Here is a 16,064-nt window from a genome sequence, read left to right as displayed (position 1 = left end):
TGAGGTGATACCTCATTGTAGTTTTGATTTGCATTTCTCTAATGATTAGTGATGTTGAGCATCCTTTCATGTGTTTGTTGGCAATCTGTATATCTTCTTTGGAGAAATGTCTGTTTAAGTCTTCTGCCCATTTTTGGATTGGGTTGTTCGTGTTTTTGATATTGTGCTGCATGAGCTGCTTGTATATTTTGGAGATTAATCCTTTGTCAGTTGCTGTGTTTGCAAATATTTTCTCCCATTCTGAGGGTTGTCTTTTCGTCTTGTTTATGGTTTCCTTTGCTGTGCAAAAGCTTTTAAGTTTCATTAGGTCCCATTTGTTTATTTTTGTTTTTATTTCCATTTCTCTAGGAGGTGGGTCAAAAAGGATCTTGCTGTGATTTATGTCATAGAGTGTTCTGTGTATGTTTTCCTCTAAGAGTTTTATAGTGTCTGGCCTTACATTTAGGTCTTTAATCCATTTTGAGTTTATTTTTGTGTATGGTGTTAGGGAGTGTTCTAACTTCTTTCTTTTACATGTAGCTGTCCAGTTTGAAAGGCCTTTAAGGCAGCACTCAGACTTCTCTGAGGGAACAAATCCCACCTGTGGAAAGTACCTTCAGCCAGTGCCTGAGCGTTCCAGCCTGTCCGTTCTGATGACCTGCTCTATGGATTTCAGACTTGCCTACCTAACCCCCACAGTGGTATAAAATAATTCCTTGCAATGAATCTCTGTAATATATATTTTTCACTAGTTTGCTTCTCTGGTTAAACTGATACACACCTATACGTTGAAGATTTGCCAGAAGTGACATGCTCCTTCCTGTTTTCTTTTGCAACAGCAGCTTCTCCAAAGTCCCCCAGCAACAAAGGACTTATACTTCAAGCCCCCCTCCTTCCTTATCTACTGTTCCTTCACTGTAGGATGTCTCCCTCGGCCCCTGAAAATTCCCTCTACACATCCTGGCATTTCTGGAATTATTATTTTTGACCTGATTCTGCCCTGAATGACTCAAGTTCCTACGTCACCCATATATAAAAACATCCTGCAGAGTCTGAGCAAAGATCAGCTCCCAAAGAGAATTTCTGGGTTGCAGAAGGGACTATAACAATGGTCCATTGACTATATTTTTCAAAAAATGTGAAGATCATAATAGCATGGAAATGCTGGGGAATTTTTATAGATTCAAGGAGACTAAGCAGACATGATACAGTATAAAATCCTAGACTAGATCTTGTACTGGAGGAAGAAAAATGCTCTAAGGATATTAGTGGGTAAACTGACACAATTGAAATACAGACAGTAGATTAAATTCTATGTTACTGTTCAAATTACCAAAGCTTATAACTATGCTAGGGATAGGAAACAGAATATCCTTATTCTTCGGAAATACTTATTGAAATATTTAGGTGTAAAGAATAATGATGTATGCAACTTACTCAAACATTTAGGTAAAAGAGTAATACGTGTATGTATAGACACAGCAAATGGAACAAAATGCTAAAACCAGGTGAACCTGGGCCATGGGAATAACAGCGCTCTTACTACTCTTGCAACTTTTCTGTAAATTTGTTAGTTTTTCCAAACAAAAAGTTTAAAAAAAAATGGCCCATGCCTGTGTTCCCCTGAATTTTATCTCTTTGAGACTCTCTGACTTCAGTCTCATAGTCCCCAGAAATGTGCTATTACAACTGTCTCAGTGAAGAGCAGTGGGATACACTTATCACAACTGAGGTTCTAACATTTGTGTTTACAGAATATAGAAAAAGAACTCAGGGAAAATGAAATAAAAAACACATAACATACAAAAATACAGAATTAATACAGAAATTCAAAGAATTACATTTATAACCTAGAGGTGTCAGATACTAAGAATCAGAGTGTAGAATTTGAAGTCAGTACCTCTAATACCAGCCATGTGACCTGGAGCAGGACATTTTACCTCTTCGTTCTTCAGTGTCCTTATCTGGGACCAAGAGATATAAATTCTCAGTGTATGTAGGAAAAAAAATATGCGAGCATATGAAGAAGATTCCTGAAAATGAAAGCTAAGGAGGGAAAACTAGATACCAAATAATCTCCCACCCCAAGATGTTAGTGATGTCATCAATATTCTTTGGAGTCTAAAAAGCTTTGAAGTCTCCAAGAATTTCTAGTTTTAAAGGGGTAGGGAAGTGAATTGGGGAAAGAAAAGGGCCTCATTTCCTAAGGCCCCTCTCAGAACCTTGTGCTTTATATGTGGACTCACTTAGTATTTAGGACTTTATGACACTCTCCCATGCAGCTGGTGGAAATGTAGATTGTTAGAACTTCTTCAGGTGTTTTGGCAATATTTATTCAAATAAAAAAGTGCATATGTGCACAATGAAGTTTGTATAGGGATGTTCACTGCAGTATTGTCCTAAAAGCAAATCATGGACACAAAATGTCCACCAAAGGAATCAGTCAAATAAACTATTATGCATCTATCTATATCATTAAAGACTGCATCCATGAAAAGAATGAGACATATGCATATACTCATAAGAAATGATTTCTTACAGGTGTCTACCATAGAAAACAAGTTATGTAAGGAATGCTACCATTTTGAGGGGTGGGGTAGGATACACACACACCTATCTACCTCTCCCAAGGTGCTTATTTACACTTAAACTATCTCTGGAAGGCCACAAAAGAAATTTAACAATATATTTTGGAAGGTATGGGTGTGAAGGGTGGGGAATAGTCTAAAGGGCATGACACAGGCAGACATTTACTTTTCACTCTGTATCTATTTTTGCATATATAATCATGTGAATATAGCCCCTTCTAAAAACAAAGAATTTGTATATTTAAAAACATCCCCAAACCCCTTCTCAACACCTCCACCTCTCTTTCCTCCCCTCCCCTCCCTTTCCCCCTCCCCTCCCCCCACCTCCTCTTCCCCCTACCTCCTCCTCCCCCCCTCCTTCTTCCTCCCGCCCCCACAAACTCCTAGCCCTTTACCCGGGACAAGTTCCCCAGCTGGTCCTTCTCCAGCAAGAAATTGAGAGGCTTCAGCTCTAAGAGAGGTGGCTGACAGGTGGGGAGCAACCCTAGAAAAAAGGTGTTTCTGACTGACGGCGAACTGAGGTTTAGAAGAATTGCGCTGGTTTATTTCTTCGATTAAACAGGGATACAAATATATATACCAAGTAGTAGGTAAGGGGAAAATAAAGACCCTAAAAACCTCCTAACCGTTATTTGTAAAGGAAACTTAAAGTGGAACCATGACAATTTGAAAAGGCAAAGGCGGGCGCGCGCTGCAGGCTGGGACTTGTAGTCCCTTCTGGGTGGTCCACAGTGCGGCTGCGCGGAATAGTGGGCGCTCTCCCGCGCGCATGCGTGCGGCGGCGGCGGCGGCAGGGTGAAGTGCAGCTCCGCGGAGTCAACCCAGCCGGTGTCCGGGAGCTCGGCATGGCGATCCCCGCGGCGTCCATGGGGCCCTCGGCGCTGGGCCAGAGCGGTCCTGGCTCGATGGCTCCCTGGTGCTCAGTGACCAGCGGCCCGACGCGCTACGTGCTCGGGATGCAGGAGCTGTTCCGCGGCCACAGCAAGACGCGCGAGTTCCCGGCGCACAGCGCCAAGGTGCACTCGGTGGCCTGGAGCTGCGACGGGCGTCGCCTGGCCTCGGGGTCCTTCGACAAGACGGCCAGCGTCTTCCTGCTGGAGAAGGACCGGTTGGTGAGCCGCTAGGACCCGGCCCAGGCTAGGGAGAAGGGCTGTGGTAAAGCGAGGTGTGGTGGCAAGGAGAGAACGGGGGTGAGAGTGTGGAGGTGAGGAGAGGGGAGGAGGGTGAAGCGATGTGGAGATGAGGGGTGTGTGTGATGCGAGACAGAGGAGTGTGAGGGTGAGGCCGGGGGTGAACGGGCTGGGGTGGTAGGGGGTGAAGATGGGGGTGGTGGAGAGGAGGACTGGTGGTTAGGGGAGGTGTCGGTGTGTAGGGAGTGTAGTAGTAAGGAGGTGTGAAGGTGAGCGGGGAGTGGCGGTGCGGGGATAGTGAAGACCGGGGGTGAGGAGGATGGATGGATGGGCGGTGAGGAGGGTGGTGGGGGTGTGGGAGAGTGGTAGGTGGAATTGTGTGGTGGTGAGGGGTGGCTAGGGGCAGTGGTAGTGGGCTCACTGTGGTGGTAAGGAGGGCCTCTCTGAAAATGATAGGGCCTCCGTGGCAATGAGCAGGTGGGTTGGGACCCCTTGGTGGCAGAGTAAGGGTAGAAAACCAGAAAGAAGGAGGAAGGCCAGGGAGAGCAAAAGAGTAAGGGCATTGATGTGGAACCCATCCTCAGAACAGTTCAGACTGACTGGGGAGGAAGGGGGGGAGGATATTGGAAAGAGTTTGGGGGAAGAGGCTTGGAAGGACTCGACTCTCTAATTACCCAAACTTTTGTTGGTCACAAGATAGCTCGGTTTAAATAAGGTTAAGAAGTTACATGGGGAGGCAGGTACATATGGGAGAAGTGACATCTGTATTCTGTTCTTTCAGGTCAAAGAAAACAATTATCGGGGGCATGGGGATAGTGTGGACCAGCTCTGTTGGCATCCAAGTAATCCTGATCTCTTTGTCACTGCATCTGGAGACAAAACCATTCGCATCTGGGATGTGAGGACTACAAAATGCATTGCCACTGTGAACACTAAAGGTGACTATTCAGAGAGTGGGCAGTAGGAAGATAAGCTACTTATAGTCATTCAACAAGCATTTTTCAAGTATCTTCTCTGTTCATGACCCTGTAGGTATGGGACATCCTGAGCTGAATAAGACAGTTTCCAGCTCCAAGGATCTTAGGGTTTAGTGCAAGGAGAGAGACATATGTATAAAAAAAAAACTAATGTAATATGACGTGGTCATCCTATAATAGTGAGGTCTACAAAGTGAATACCCAGAATGGAAATGCTTAAGTCTGCCTGGGGGAGATAGGGAGGGCCTCACAGAATTTGAGCAAACTCTTAGGGTAGCCATATAGATTTAGTGGTCAGGGTGCATTGGGTGGGCAGCTCTAGCAGGGAACAGCATGTGCAAAGGAATGGAGAATTTGGGAAACTGCTGATAGGCTAGAATGGCTGATCTTGGAATAAATGGCTTTGATGGTCTGGGAGAAAGTGACCTGGAAGTTGTGCAGTACATTTACAGTGTTCTTCACCATGTATTACCTTATAAACCTTGAGGCCCTTTATTAAATTTTATTGACTAAGATGTTATTGATTATAAGATGCATCAGTATTTTATGCACCATTAGGAAAGAAAATAAAGTTTTATTTATCATATAGTCATGATACACCGAAAATTTTGAGATGTATCCTCATGCATTCTAAGATACATTATAGGTAATAAAGTGTGAAAAATATGCATCTTAGAATCAATAAAGTTGATGAAATTTTTAATTGATGTTTTCAATGTGGGCTACTGGACTTTGTTGGCAAGACTTGTACCTGGAGGTGGAATGATGTGGTTTCCCCAACTAGACAACTGGTGATATGTGAGTGATTTGGGTGGTATATGGATGAACATTAAAAACTGATTGTGTATATATTTTAATGCCTACTAGAAAAAAAGAACTAGCCCATAGAATTTATCGCTAAAGTGAAGCTATTTAAGTAAAAATTTTGGGGGGGTCAATTTTAATAAAAATCTTGAATGAAGAAAAGTATAGCTGTTACATGGATAGTACAAAAATTGTGAAAATGGCATGTGAATGACTGGCGTTTGGGAAGTGCTTGTGTAAGAGAGTTAGAGGCTTTGGTGTCAAGTCTGGGTTTAGATCTTGGCTCTGTTACTTAACAGCTTTGACACCTTGGCTCATTTCTTTTCCATTTTTTCATCTAAAATGGGGTTAAAAAGTGTCCCTTAAAGAAACGTGAAAACTAAAGGGGGAAATTTGTAGATGAATGTGCTGGACTCCCAGTTGATCTGTAAGTGGTAGTTCCCTTCTGTTGACGAGGACCTTAGTGAATGAGCTCTGGCGATAGCTCTAGTTTTTCTATGATAACAAAATAAACTTCTGGAGGATTATGGGCTAACAGTATCTTGCTGATTATATGTGGGTTCCCAGGGGAGAACATCAATATCTGCTGGAGTCCCGATGGGCAGACCATTGCTGTAGGCAACAAGGATGATGTGGTGACGTTCATTGATGCCAAGACACACCGTTCCAAAGCGGAGGAGCAGTTCAAATTTGAGGTCAATGAAATCTCCTGGAACAATGACAATAACATGTTCTTCCTGACAAATGGCAATGGTTGTATCAACATACTCAGGTGAGGGGGTTCTAGCTTAAGGGACTGTCATATTTTTGCAGTGGGTGTTGTGGTGGATACCAAGGTGAATTAGATTTGAGTCTGTCCTGAAGGACCCAAAAGGACTAATACAGTTGACCTTTGAACAACACGGATTTGAACTGCTCAGGTCCACTTATATGTGGATTTTTTCAAGAGTAAATATTACAGTCCTACCTGATCGGGGTTGGTTGAATCTGGGTTGTGGAACCTCGGATACGGAGGACCAACTAAGTTATATGTAGATTTTTGACTGTGCAGAGAATTGGTACCCCTAACCTTCTTGTTCAAGGTTCAACTGTAGTAATAAAGAATTCTAACCTCTCTTGAGCACCTTTGAGCTAGGCACCTTATATTTTACTGAGTCCTCAGAGAAATCCTAGGGAGTCGATGGTGTGCTTCCCATTTCACAGATGAGGATCAGGGACTCAGAGTCACTAGTCATCTGGTGAGCACTAGAAATGGATGCATTTGGAATTATAGCTAATTCGTACCCTTAAAGTCTCCACTTAAATATCACTTCCCCTCCAGGGAAGCCATCTTCACCCCCAAGGTTAGAAGCTTATTTTGTGTACTTCCTGTTGGAAGCATTTCTCATTCTACATTATAATTGCATGTTTACTTCTCTGTATCTTCTATTAGACTGTAAATTCCATGAAGGTAGGGACTGTATTTAACTTGTTTACTGTTGAATCCCTAGTGCCTAGACCAGTATCTGCTACACAAAATTAGGATCTCAGTGAATATTCTCAAAATGAATGAAACTGTGGAATTGAAATTGAGATCTGTCTGATTCTGTTCTTTCTGTTATCTTGGGTGAGCAATGCAAGGCAGAGTGAAATAGGCTCTGTGTGAGAGGCTGGGAGTTTGCTGTAGAATCCCAAGGAAGGAAACTTATATTGATTGTGGGAGTTGGGGTTTGAACGAGGCAGCTTCTGAGCTTGACCTTGAAAGATTAGTTGAATTTTAAGAATCAGCAAAAGGGAACTGCACAATGGACAAAACAAGTGAGAATGAGCATGATTTATTTAGAGAGTAGTTGGTAGATCAGGGTTGCTGGGAGTGGTGGCAGATAAGGTGTCTGAAGAGAGACGTCCTGAAATGGGAAGATAGAGTTGAAGTATAATTTGAGACCAGGTTATTTGGGTCTGGAATTCTATGCATAGCAACTTGAACTTTATTCTGTAGGCAGTGTATTTTGTTTTTTGTTTTTAAGCTTTTTTATTAGAAAATAAAACAGATATAGAAAACCACGAAATATAAATGTATAGCTTAATGAACTATTATATGCTTAACACCTGTGTAACCCCACCAGGTCAAGACATAGTACTTTGCTGGCCACCTCAGAAGTCTTGCCATGGGCTTTGTCCTTCTTAATCAAAACTCCCTCCCCCAAAAACACTGTCTTGATTTTTATAATATTTCTTTGTAGTTTTAGCTACCAAGTGTGCATCTCTAGATACTCTAATTTTGCCCACTTAAAAAAGTTTGATATGCCTTTTAAGTCAGCTAAACTACAGCGTCCCCCTCCATCCCTTTCTTTTACTTAGAACTTAGCTGTTGAAAAAGCAGGCTGTTAACCTGTGGAGCTTGTCCCAGTCTGGGTTTTGCTGATTCCAAATGCTTGCTTATTTGTTGGAATTTAAGAGGCATTTCCTCTCATCTGTTTGGTTACCCAGGAATATAGTTCATTTAGAGAAGGAAGGATAATGCTTGATTCTTTCCCTTTGTCATTAGGTAATGAATTAGTTCTCTATCACCTCCAAAGATGATCAGCTAGGGTTTTTTAAATAAAAAAGAATCATTATGGACTCATGGATTTAAGCATGGTAGAAGTGTTTCAGTCTATCGTAATCATTCCTTATTGAAGCTCAAATTATCTTATTTTTGGCAACTGGGATCCTCTTCAGGTTGGTCCCTGAGTCTTTTTTTTTTTTTAACTTTGCGTTTATTTATTTATTTATTTATTTATTTATTTATGGCTGTGCTGGATCTTCGTTTCTGCGCGAGGGCTTTCTCTAGTTGCGGCAAGTGGGGGCCACTCTTCATCGCGGTGTGCGGGCCTCTCACTATCGCGGCCTCTCTTGTTGCGGAGCACAGGCTCCAGACACGCAGGCTCAGTAATTGTGGCTCACGGGCCCAGTTGCTCCGCGGCATGTGGGATCTTCCCAGACCAGGGCTCGAACCCGTGTCCCCTGCATTGGCAGGCAGATTCTCAACCACTGCGCCCCCAGGGAAGCCCTCTTTTTTTTTTTTTTTACATAGTCCTATTAGTCTTCAGTTTCCTGCTCTCTAGTATGACAAGGTATGCCAGGTTCATCTTGTGTTTTTCCTGCCTCAAATCTTTAATCAGAAAATTCTCTGAGAATTCCTGGATTCTTTTACTAGAAAATAATATTGGAGCTAGGAATGTCCATATTGTTGGGTTGACCGTTTCTAGACCTTTCCAGTGGACAGAGCTAAGAAGTATATGTACTGTATATACCTTAAAGATAAAATACTTTGTGAATTCATACTGGTAACTTCCAGTTAAAATCTCTTTCCTTCCAAACTGAGTGTTCTGGTTCTCAGAGATGCAGGGGATTATAGAATTTGAATATCCCATGGTTGCTTATTACCTTCATCCCTTGTTACACATACAGACATTTCAGAGTAACAATACTACCACCACCACCACCAATCTGATTGCTTAAAATAGTAAATTTTGCTTTTTGAATATGCTTTCCTCATTCTTCCTCCATTAAAAAAAAATAGTTAATACTATATATTGTCAGATTATACAGCTATTACATATTATACCTTAAACATATATAGTTTCTACAAGAAACTACATTATTTATTGCTCATTACCAGCCTGGTAAGTCTGGTACATCTCTAGTCACTGATTGTCAAAACTCACTTTCCAGTTTTGATTCCTTAGGAAGAGTTCAGGGGAACAAGGTTCCCTGAGTTCATACTTATTATAGCTTATATACTTCTAAAACTTTAAGATACTTTATTATATTGTGCTTATTATTTGAACTTTTTATAATTAATAGTTTTGCTAGATATAAAAATTTCAATTCATATATTCTTGCTGGTGTATCTTAAGTATGTTACTCCATTTTCTTTTCACATAAAGGGTTACTGTCAAAAGTCTGATGACAATCTAATTTAAAGTCCAGTAATTTTACTACCATACGTCTTCATGTTGGTTAGTCTGGGTTCATATTCTCAAGTATGTGGTGTTTCAGTATATTGTTTGACATCTTTTTATTTCAGGAAAGTTGTTTTGAAATTCCAGTCTTTGATATTTGTTCTGTTGTCTTACTTTCATTTTCTTCTTTAGTGTCTCCTCTTACCGTCTTAGTACCACAGTCCTCTTCCCCCCAGTTTGATTGCTGTCTGTCTTGTTTCTCAGCTACCCAGAGCTGAAGCCTGTGCAGTCTATCAACGCCCATCCATCCAACTGCATCTGTATCAAGTTTGACCCCATGGGGAAGTATTTTGCTACAGGAAGCGCAGATGCTTTGGTCAGCCTCTGGGATGTAGATGAGTTAGTGTGTGTTCGGTGCTTTTCCAGGTAAGCAACTGTGCCAGCACTTTCCTTGTTGGATAAATTCATTTTATGTCATGTTGGGTGAAACTGGGCCCTCCTCTCACTGGGTTATTTTAATGTCTCCTCTGTCTACTCTTTTATAGGCTGGATTGGCCTGTGAGGACCCTCAGTTTTAGCCATGATGGGAAAATGCTGGCATCTGCATCGGAAGATCATTTCATTGACATTGCTGAAGTAGAGACAGGTAACTACACCCTCACTACCTTAATGAGACTCCTCTGTCTTTCATTTCTGGCCATCAGGACTTCTCCTGTCATGTGTTTTTCATCTCTGCTCATTACTACTTTGCCAGCATTAGCATAAATGGGTATTAGCATAAATGCCAGCATTAGCACAAACTCCTTAAGGCAAGTTTGTTTATTATGACTATTGTAGTCAGGTAATGGAGGGAGCAAAGAGTTAGGAAAGAAAGGGGCAGGTCTGAAAGAGAGTGATTAAAGGAAATATTTTGCATTTTATTCAGTTTTAATTCTTCCATTATAACAAAATTTTTAAAATACAGAAAGGGAGAAGAATGAATAAATGGATGGATGGATGGATGAAAGAATGAATGAATGATCCCACCATTTAAATACAACCTCTTTTAGCATTATGGGATATTTCTATCTTTTGCCTGTATGTGGACTTAAAAAATACATATATACATTTTATAATTTAAGAAATTATCAAAATAGATGTGGTTTGTTTTAAAAAGCAACAAAACAGAACTTGAAAATAGAAAAATGAGAGGTGAGTATTCATTTTACAAAAGAATTTCTCCAGATTTATTTTTTAACGTAGCTTTATTGTTTTTGGAAATACATGATACTTTATTAAAAGAATTCAAACTATATAGAAAACTTCAAAGAAAGTAAAAAGCTTGGCATTCCACGATTTAAAGAGTGCCACTCTTGATGGCATTTTGGTGAGCATTGTCAGCCATCCAGACATGCAGCTCCTTCATGTCCCCTCGTGTTCATGTGATGCAGGCATGCTCTCCTGCTGCTCCGGGGCCCTCCCTCCTCACCTGCAGGATCTTACAGCTTCTTCCATGGCGATGGCTGTTGAGCTCTACTGCTGTTTTTAATGGGGTTTAGAATTCCATTGGCTCTACCAGTATATACCTAAGCTGCCCCACTCTTAGATGGCTTCTGGTCTTTACACCATTATAAATGATACTGTGATGAGTATCATCTTACTTATGTAGTCATCCTTTTGGGTAAACCATTGAATTGGGATTGCTGAGTCCAAACTGCTCACATCTTGTCAGGAACCAAACTTCCTTACAGGAGGGTTATTGCAGCGTTTACTCTCAGCAGCAACGCATGCATGGAGTTAAAGGCCGAAAGGGAAATGGAAGGGGAGTAGCGGCCTCCAACACCATTTTTTATGTCTGTGTAACACAGAAATTTGCTCAGAGATGTAGCTATAGATTGCCAGATCCTAGCATTATGAGGAGCGGTTAACTATCCCTGAAATAGATTACTTAAAAAAAAAAAAAAACTATATACAAAGCAGAAACAGACTCACAGACATAGAAAACAATCTTATGGTTTACTAAAGGGGAATGGGAGTCGGGGGAGGGATAAATTAGGAGTACGGGATTAACAGATACAAACTACTCTATGTAAAATAAATAAGCAACAAGGATTCACTGTATACTGCAGGGAACTATATTCAATATCTCGTAATAACCTGTAATGGAAAGTGATCTGAAAAAAAAAGAAAAAACAAAACCAAATCACTTTGCTGTACATGCTGTACACCTGAAACTAACACAGTATTGTAAATCAACTATACTTCAATAAAAAAATCTTTTTCTTTATACACATACACACACATGTATATATGCATATGTGTGTGTGTGTATATATATATATATATATAAAAACAGCTTTATTCAAATACAATTCACATACCATATAGTTGACCAGTTTGAAGTGTATAATTCAGTGTATCATGCATTTTTAAATCAGCACTACCCTGTGAACATTTTACTACATTAATCTTAACTCGTAAGGTTGAAAAAAAGTTAAGCAGGACTAAAAAAAATGGCTTTGGAAAAATTATGTTTAATTTCCACAAGTAGTAAGGAAAAAGTTTTGGAAAAAGAAATCTATTTGCAAGTCATTGTGGTTTAGTGGAAAGATCTGTGGCTTTGGAAACAGGCTGACTTCCTGTGCTGGCTCTGCTGTTTCCCTTTTTTTTTTCCCTGCTGCTTCCTTGAGGTGTGACTTAGCTGTTCAGTCACCTGTTTCTTTATAAAATGGGGTTTAAAATCATTACTTGCCTTGCTGGATTGTCATTATACTTTATTAAGATAAAGTATAATCCATCTGATTCATAAGGGGTGCTGAACAAACAGCTGCTGTTGCTGTTTCTTCAGGAAGGGTAGAATCGGGTTCAGAGCACAGGCTCTTAAGTTAACTGGCCTGCGTTCACCATCCTGCTCTGCCACCCACTGCCTCGTGACCCCTCTGCGCCTCAGTGTTCTCTGCAAAATGGGGTAGTAATTGTACTTATCCTATAGGGTTATTAAGCAGATTAAATGATTTAATGTAGGTAAGTACTTAATGAGTATGGTCTCTTATTATTAATGTATTGATTGGTTTCTCTATATTGATTTTTATAGGAGACAAGATGTGGGAGGTACAGTGTGAGTCCCCCACCTTCACCGTGGCTTGGCACCCCAAAAGGCCTCTGCTGGCATTTGCCTGTGATGACAAAGATGGCAAATATGACAGCAGTCGGGAAGCTGGAACTGTGAAACTTTTTGGGCTTCCTAATGATTCCTGATAGGAGGACCTGATGTATGGAGAAGGCCCAGGCAGAGGCTTCCATTGTATAGTTAATTTGGTCTGTTCTCTTGGAGTTGGTGGGCACCTAAAGTATTTATAAATTGGTATAAACTATACAAGTCTTTTGTCAGGCTGCCCATTCCGGTTTCCTTCATATTTGTTATGGTAGCTGTTCCCGTTCCTTGCCCCCTGCAGGAGGGCTCTGCAGTGATGACACCAGCATACCTTGTCCTGTGGGGACCTCCTGTCTTTCTGCTTTTGGGGATATGGTGGACTTTGTTGGGCTTGCTTCTGCTTGCCACCTCGTTTGAAGGGGTGGGTGAGGAAGGGTGAGATGGGGATGGAGATTTTTTATAATAAAAAAGAAATACATTTACTGTTGAGAATTGAGCATTTAATAAAACTGACTTTTTAATTATGGGACTTCTAGGACTTTAAAAATTATGGTAACATTATCATTATTATTTTCTTATGTTTTTTAAAAATTTAATTTTATTTAATTTTTTATACAGCAGGTTCTTATTAGTTATCCATTTTATACATATTAGTGTATACATGTCAGTCCCAATCTCCACTTCATCACAAGACCACCCCCCGCCACTTTCCCCCCTTGGTGTCCATACGTTTGTTCTCTACATCTGTGTCTCAATTTCTACCCTGCAAACTGGTTCATCTGTACCATTTTTCTAGGTTCCACATATATGCGTTAATATACGATATTTGTTTTTCTCTTTCTGACTTACTTCACTCTGTATGACAGTCTCTAGATCCATCCAGGTCTCTACAAATCACGCAATTTCATTCCTTTTTATGGCTGAGTAATATTCCATTGTATATATGTACCACATCTTCTTTATCCATTCGTCTGTCGATGGGCATTTAGGTTGCTTCCATGTCCTGGCTATTGTAAATAGTGCTGCAATGAACATTGGGGTGCATGTGTCTTTTTGAATTATGCTTTTCTCTGGCTATATGCCCAGTAGTGGGATTACTGGGTTGTATGATAATTCTATTTGTAGTTTTTTAAGGAACCTCCATACTGTTCTCCATAGTGGCTGTATCCATTTACATTCCCACCAACAGTGCAAGAGGGTTCCCTTTTCTCCACACCCTCTCCAGCATTTGTGGTTTTTAGATTTTCGGATGATGCCCATTCTAACTGGTGTGAGGTGATACCTCATTGTAGTTTTGATTTGCATTTCTCCAGTAATTAGTGATGTTGAGCAGCTTTTCATGTGCGTCTTGGCCATCTGTATATCTTCTTTGGAGAAATGTCTGTTTAGGTCTTCTGCCCATTTTTGGATTGGGTTGTTTGTTTTTTTAGTATTGAGCTGCATGGGCTGTTTATATATTTTGGAGATTAATCCTTTGTCCGTTGATTCGTTTGCAAATATTTTCTCCCATTCTGAGAGTTGTCTTTTCGTCTTGTTTGTAGTTTCCTTTGCTTTGCAAAAGCTTTGAAGTTTCATTAAGTCCCATTTGTTTATTTTTGTTTTTATTTCCATTACTCTAGGAGGTGGATCAAAAAAGATCTTGCTGTGATTTATGTCAAAGAGAGTTCTTCCTATGTTTTCCTCTAAGAGTTTTATAGTGTCCGGTCTTACATTTAGGTCTCGAATCCATTTTGAGTTTATTTTTGTGTATGGTGTTAGGGAGTGTTCTAATTTCATTCTTTTACGTGTAGCTGTCCAGTTTTCCCAGCACCACTTATTGAAGAGACTGTCTTTTCTCCATTGTATATCCTTGCCTCCTTTGTCATAGATTAGTTGACCATAGGTGCGTGGGTTTATCTCTGGGCTTTCTATCCTGTTCCATTGATCTATATTTCTGTTTTTGTGCCACTACCATATTGTCTTGATTACTGTAGCTTTGTAGTATAGTCTGAAGTCAGGGAGTCTGATTCCTCCAGCTCCGTTTTTTCCCTCAAGACCGCTTTAGCTATTCGGGGTCTTTTGTGTCTCCATACAGATTTTAAGATTTTTTGTTCTAGTTCTGTAAAAAATGCCATTGGTAATTTGATAGGGATTGCATTGAATCTGTAGATTGCTTTGTGTAGTATAGTCATTTTCACAATATTGATTCTTCCAATCCAAGAACATGGTATATCTCTCCAGCTGTTGGTATCATCTTTAATTTCTTTCATCAGTGTCTTATAGTTTTCTGCATACAGATCTTTTTTCTCCTTAGGTAGGTTTATTCCTAGGTATTTTATTCTTTTTGTTGTAATGGTGAATGGGAGTGTTTCCTTAATTTCTCTTTCAGAATTTTCATCATTAGTGTATAGGAATGCAAGAGATTTCTGTGCATTAATTTTGTAAAGTTTAACAAAATCATTGATTAGCTCTAGTAGTTTTCTGGTGGCATATTTAGGATGCTCTATGTATAGTATCATGTCATCTGCAAACAGTGACAGTTGTTTTACTTCTTCTTTTCCAATTTGTATTCCTTTTTTTTTGAATTTTATTTTATTTATTTTTTTATACAGCAGGTTCTTATTAGTCATCAATTTTATACACATCAGTGTATGCATGTCAATCCCAATCGCCCAATTCATCACACCACCACCACCACCCCCCCGCAAATTTGTATTCCTTTTATTTCTTTTTCTTCTCTGACTGCCATGGCTAGGACTTCCAAAACTATGTTGAATAATAGTGGTGAGAGTGGACATCCTTGTCTTGTTCCTGATCTTAGAGGAAATGCTTTCAGTTTTTCACCATTGAGAATGTTTGCTGTGGGCTTGTCGTATATGGCCTTTATTATGTTGAGGTAGGTTCCCTCTATGCCCACTTTCTGGAGAGTTTTTATCATAAATGGGTGTTGAATTTTGTCAAAAGCTTTTTCTGCATCTATTGAGATGATCATACGGTTTTTCTTCTTCAATTTGTTAATATGGTGTATCACACTGATTGATTTGCGTATATTGAAGAATCCTTGCATCCCTGGGATAATGGTGTATCAAATCCCACTTGATCATGGTGTATGATCCTTTTAATGTGTTGTTGGATTCTGTTTGCTAGTATTCTGTTGAGGATTTTTGCATCTATATTCATCAGTGATATTGGTCTGTAATTTTCTTTTTTTGTAGTATCTTTTTCTGGTTTTGGTATCAGGGTGATGGTGGCCTCAGAATGAGTTTGGGAGTGTTCCTTCCTCTGCAATTTTTGGAAGAGTTTGAGAAGGATGGGTGTTAGCTCTTCTCTAAATGTTTGATAGAATTCACCTGTGAAGCCATCTGGTCCTGGACTTTTGTTTGTTGGAAGATTTTTAATCACAGTTTCAATTTCAGTGCTTGTGATTGGTCTGTTCATATTTTCTATTTCTTCCTGGTTCAGTCTTGGAAGGTTATACCTTTCTAAGAATTTGTCCAGTTCTTCCAGGTTGTCCATTTTGTTGACATAGAGTTGCTTGTAGTAGTCTC

General features: G+C 40.1%; 1 protein-coding gene across 1 annotated transcript; it reads left to right on the top strand.

Moving 5' to 3' along the window:
- The first annotated feature begins 3,348 nt into the window (after positions 1-3,348).
- THOC3 (THO complex 3) lies at positions 3,349-13,066 on the top strand. Its single transcript, XM_036845459.1, has 6 exons — positions 3,349-3,679; positions 4,479-4,635; positions 6,046-6,250; positions 9,669-9,830; positions 9,950-10,050; positions 12,478-13,066. The coding sequence occupies exons 1-6, from the start codon at positions 3,413-3,415 to the stop codon at positions 12,639-12,641; spliced, it is 1,056 nt and encodes a 351-aa protein (XP_036701354.1). The 5' UTR covers positions 3,349-3,412; the 3' UTR covers positions 12,642-13,066.
- The last annotated feature ends 2,998 nt before the right edge of the window (positions 13,067-16,064 follow it).

This window comes from Balaenoptera musculus, chromosome 3, assembly GCF_009873245.2.
Source record: "Balaenoptera musculus isolate JJ_BM4_2016_0621 chromosome 3, mBalMus1.pri.v3, whole genome shotgun sequence".
NCBI classification, from domain to species: domain Eukaryota; kingdom Metazoa; phylum Chordata; class Mammalia; order Artiodactyla; family Balaenopteridae; genus Balaenoptera; species Balaenoptera musculus.
The sequence above is the reverse complement of the archived record's forward strand: the minus strand, read 5'-3'. Positions and strand labels throughout refer to the sequence as shown.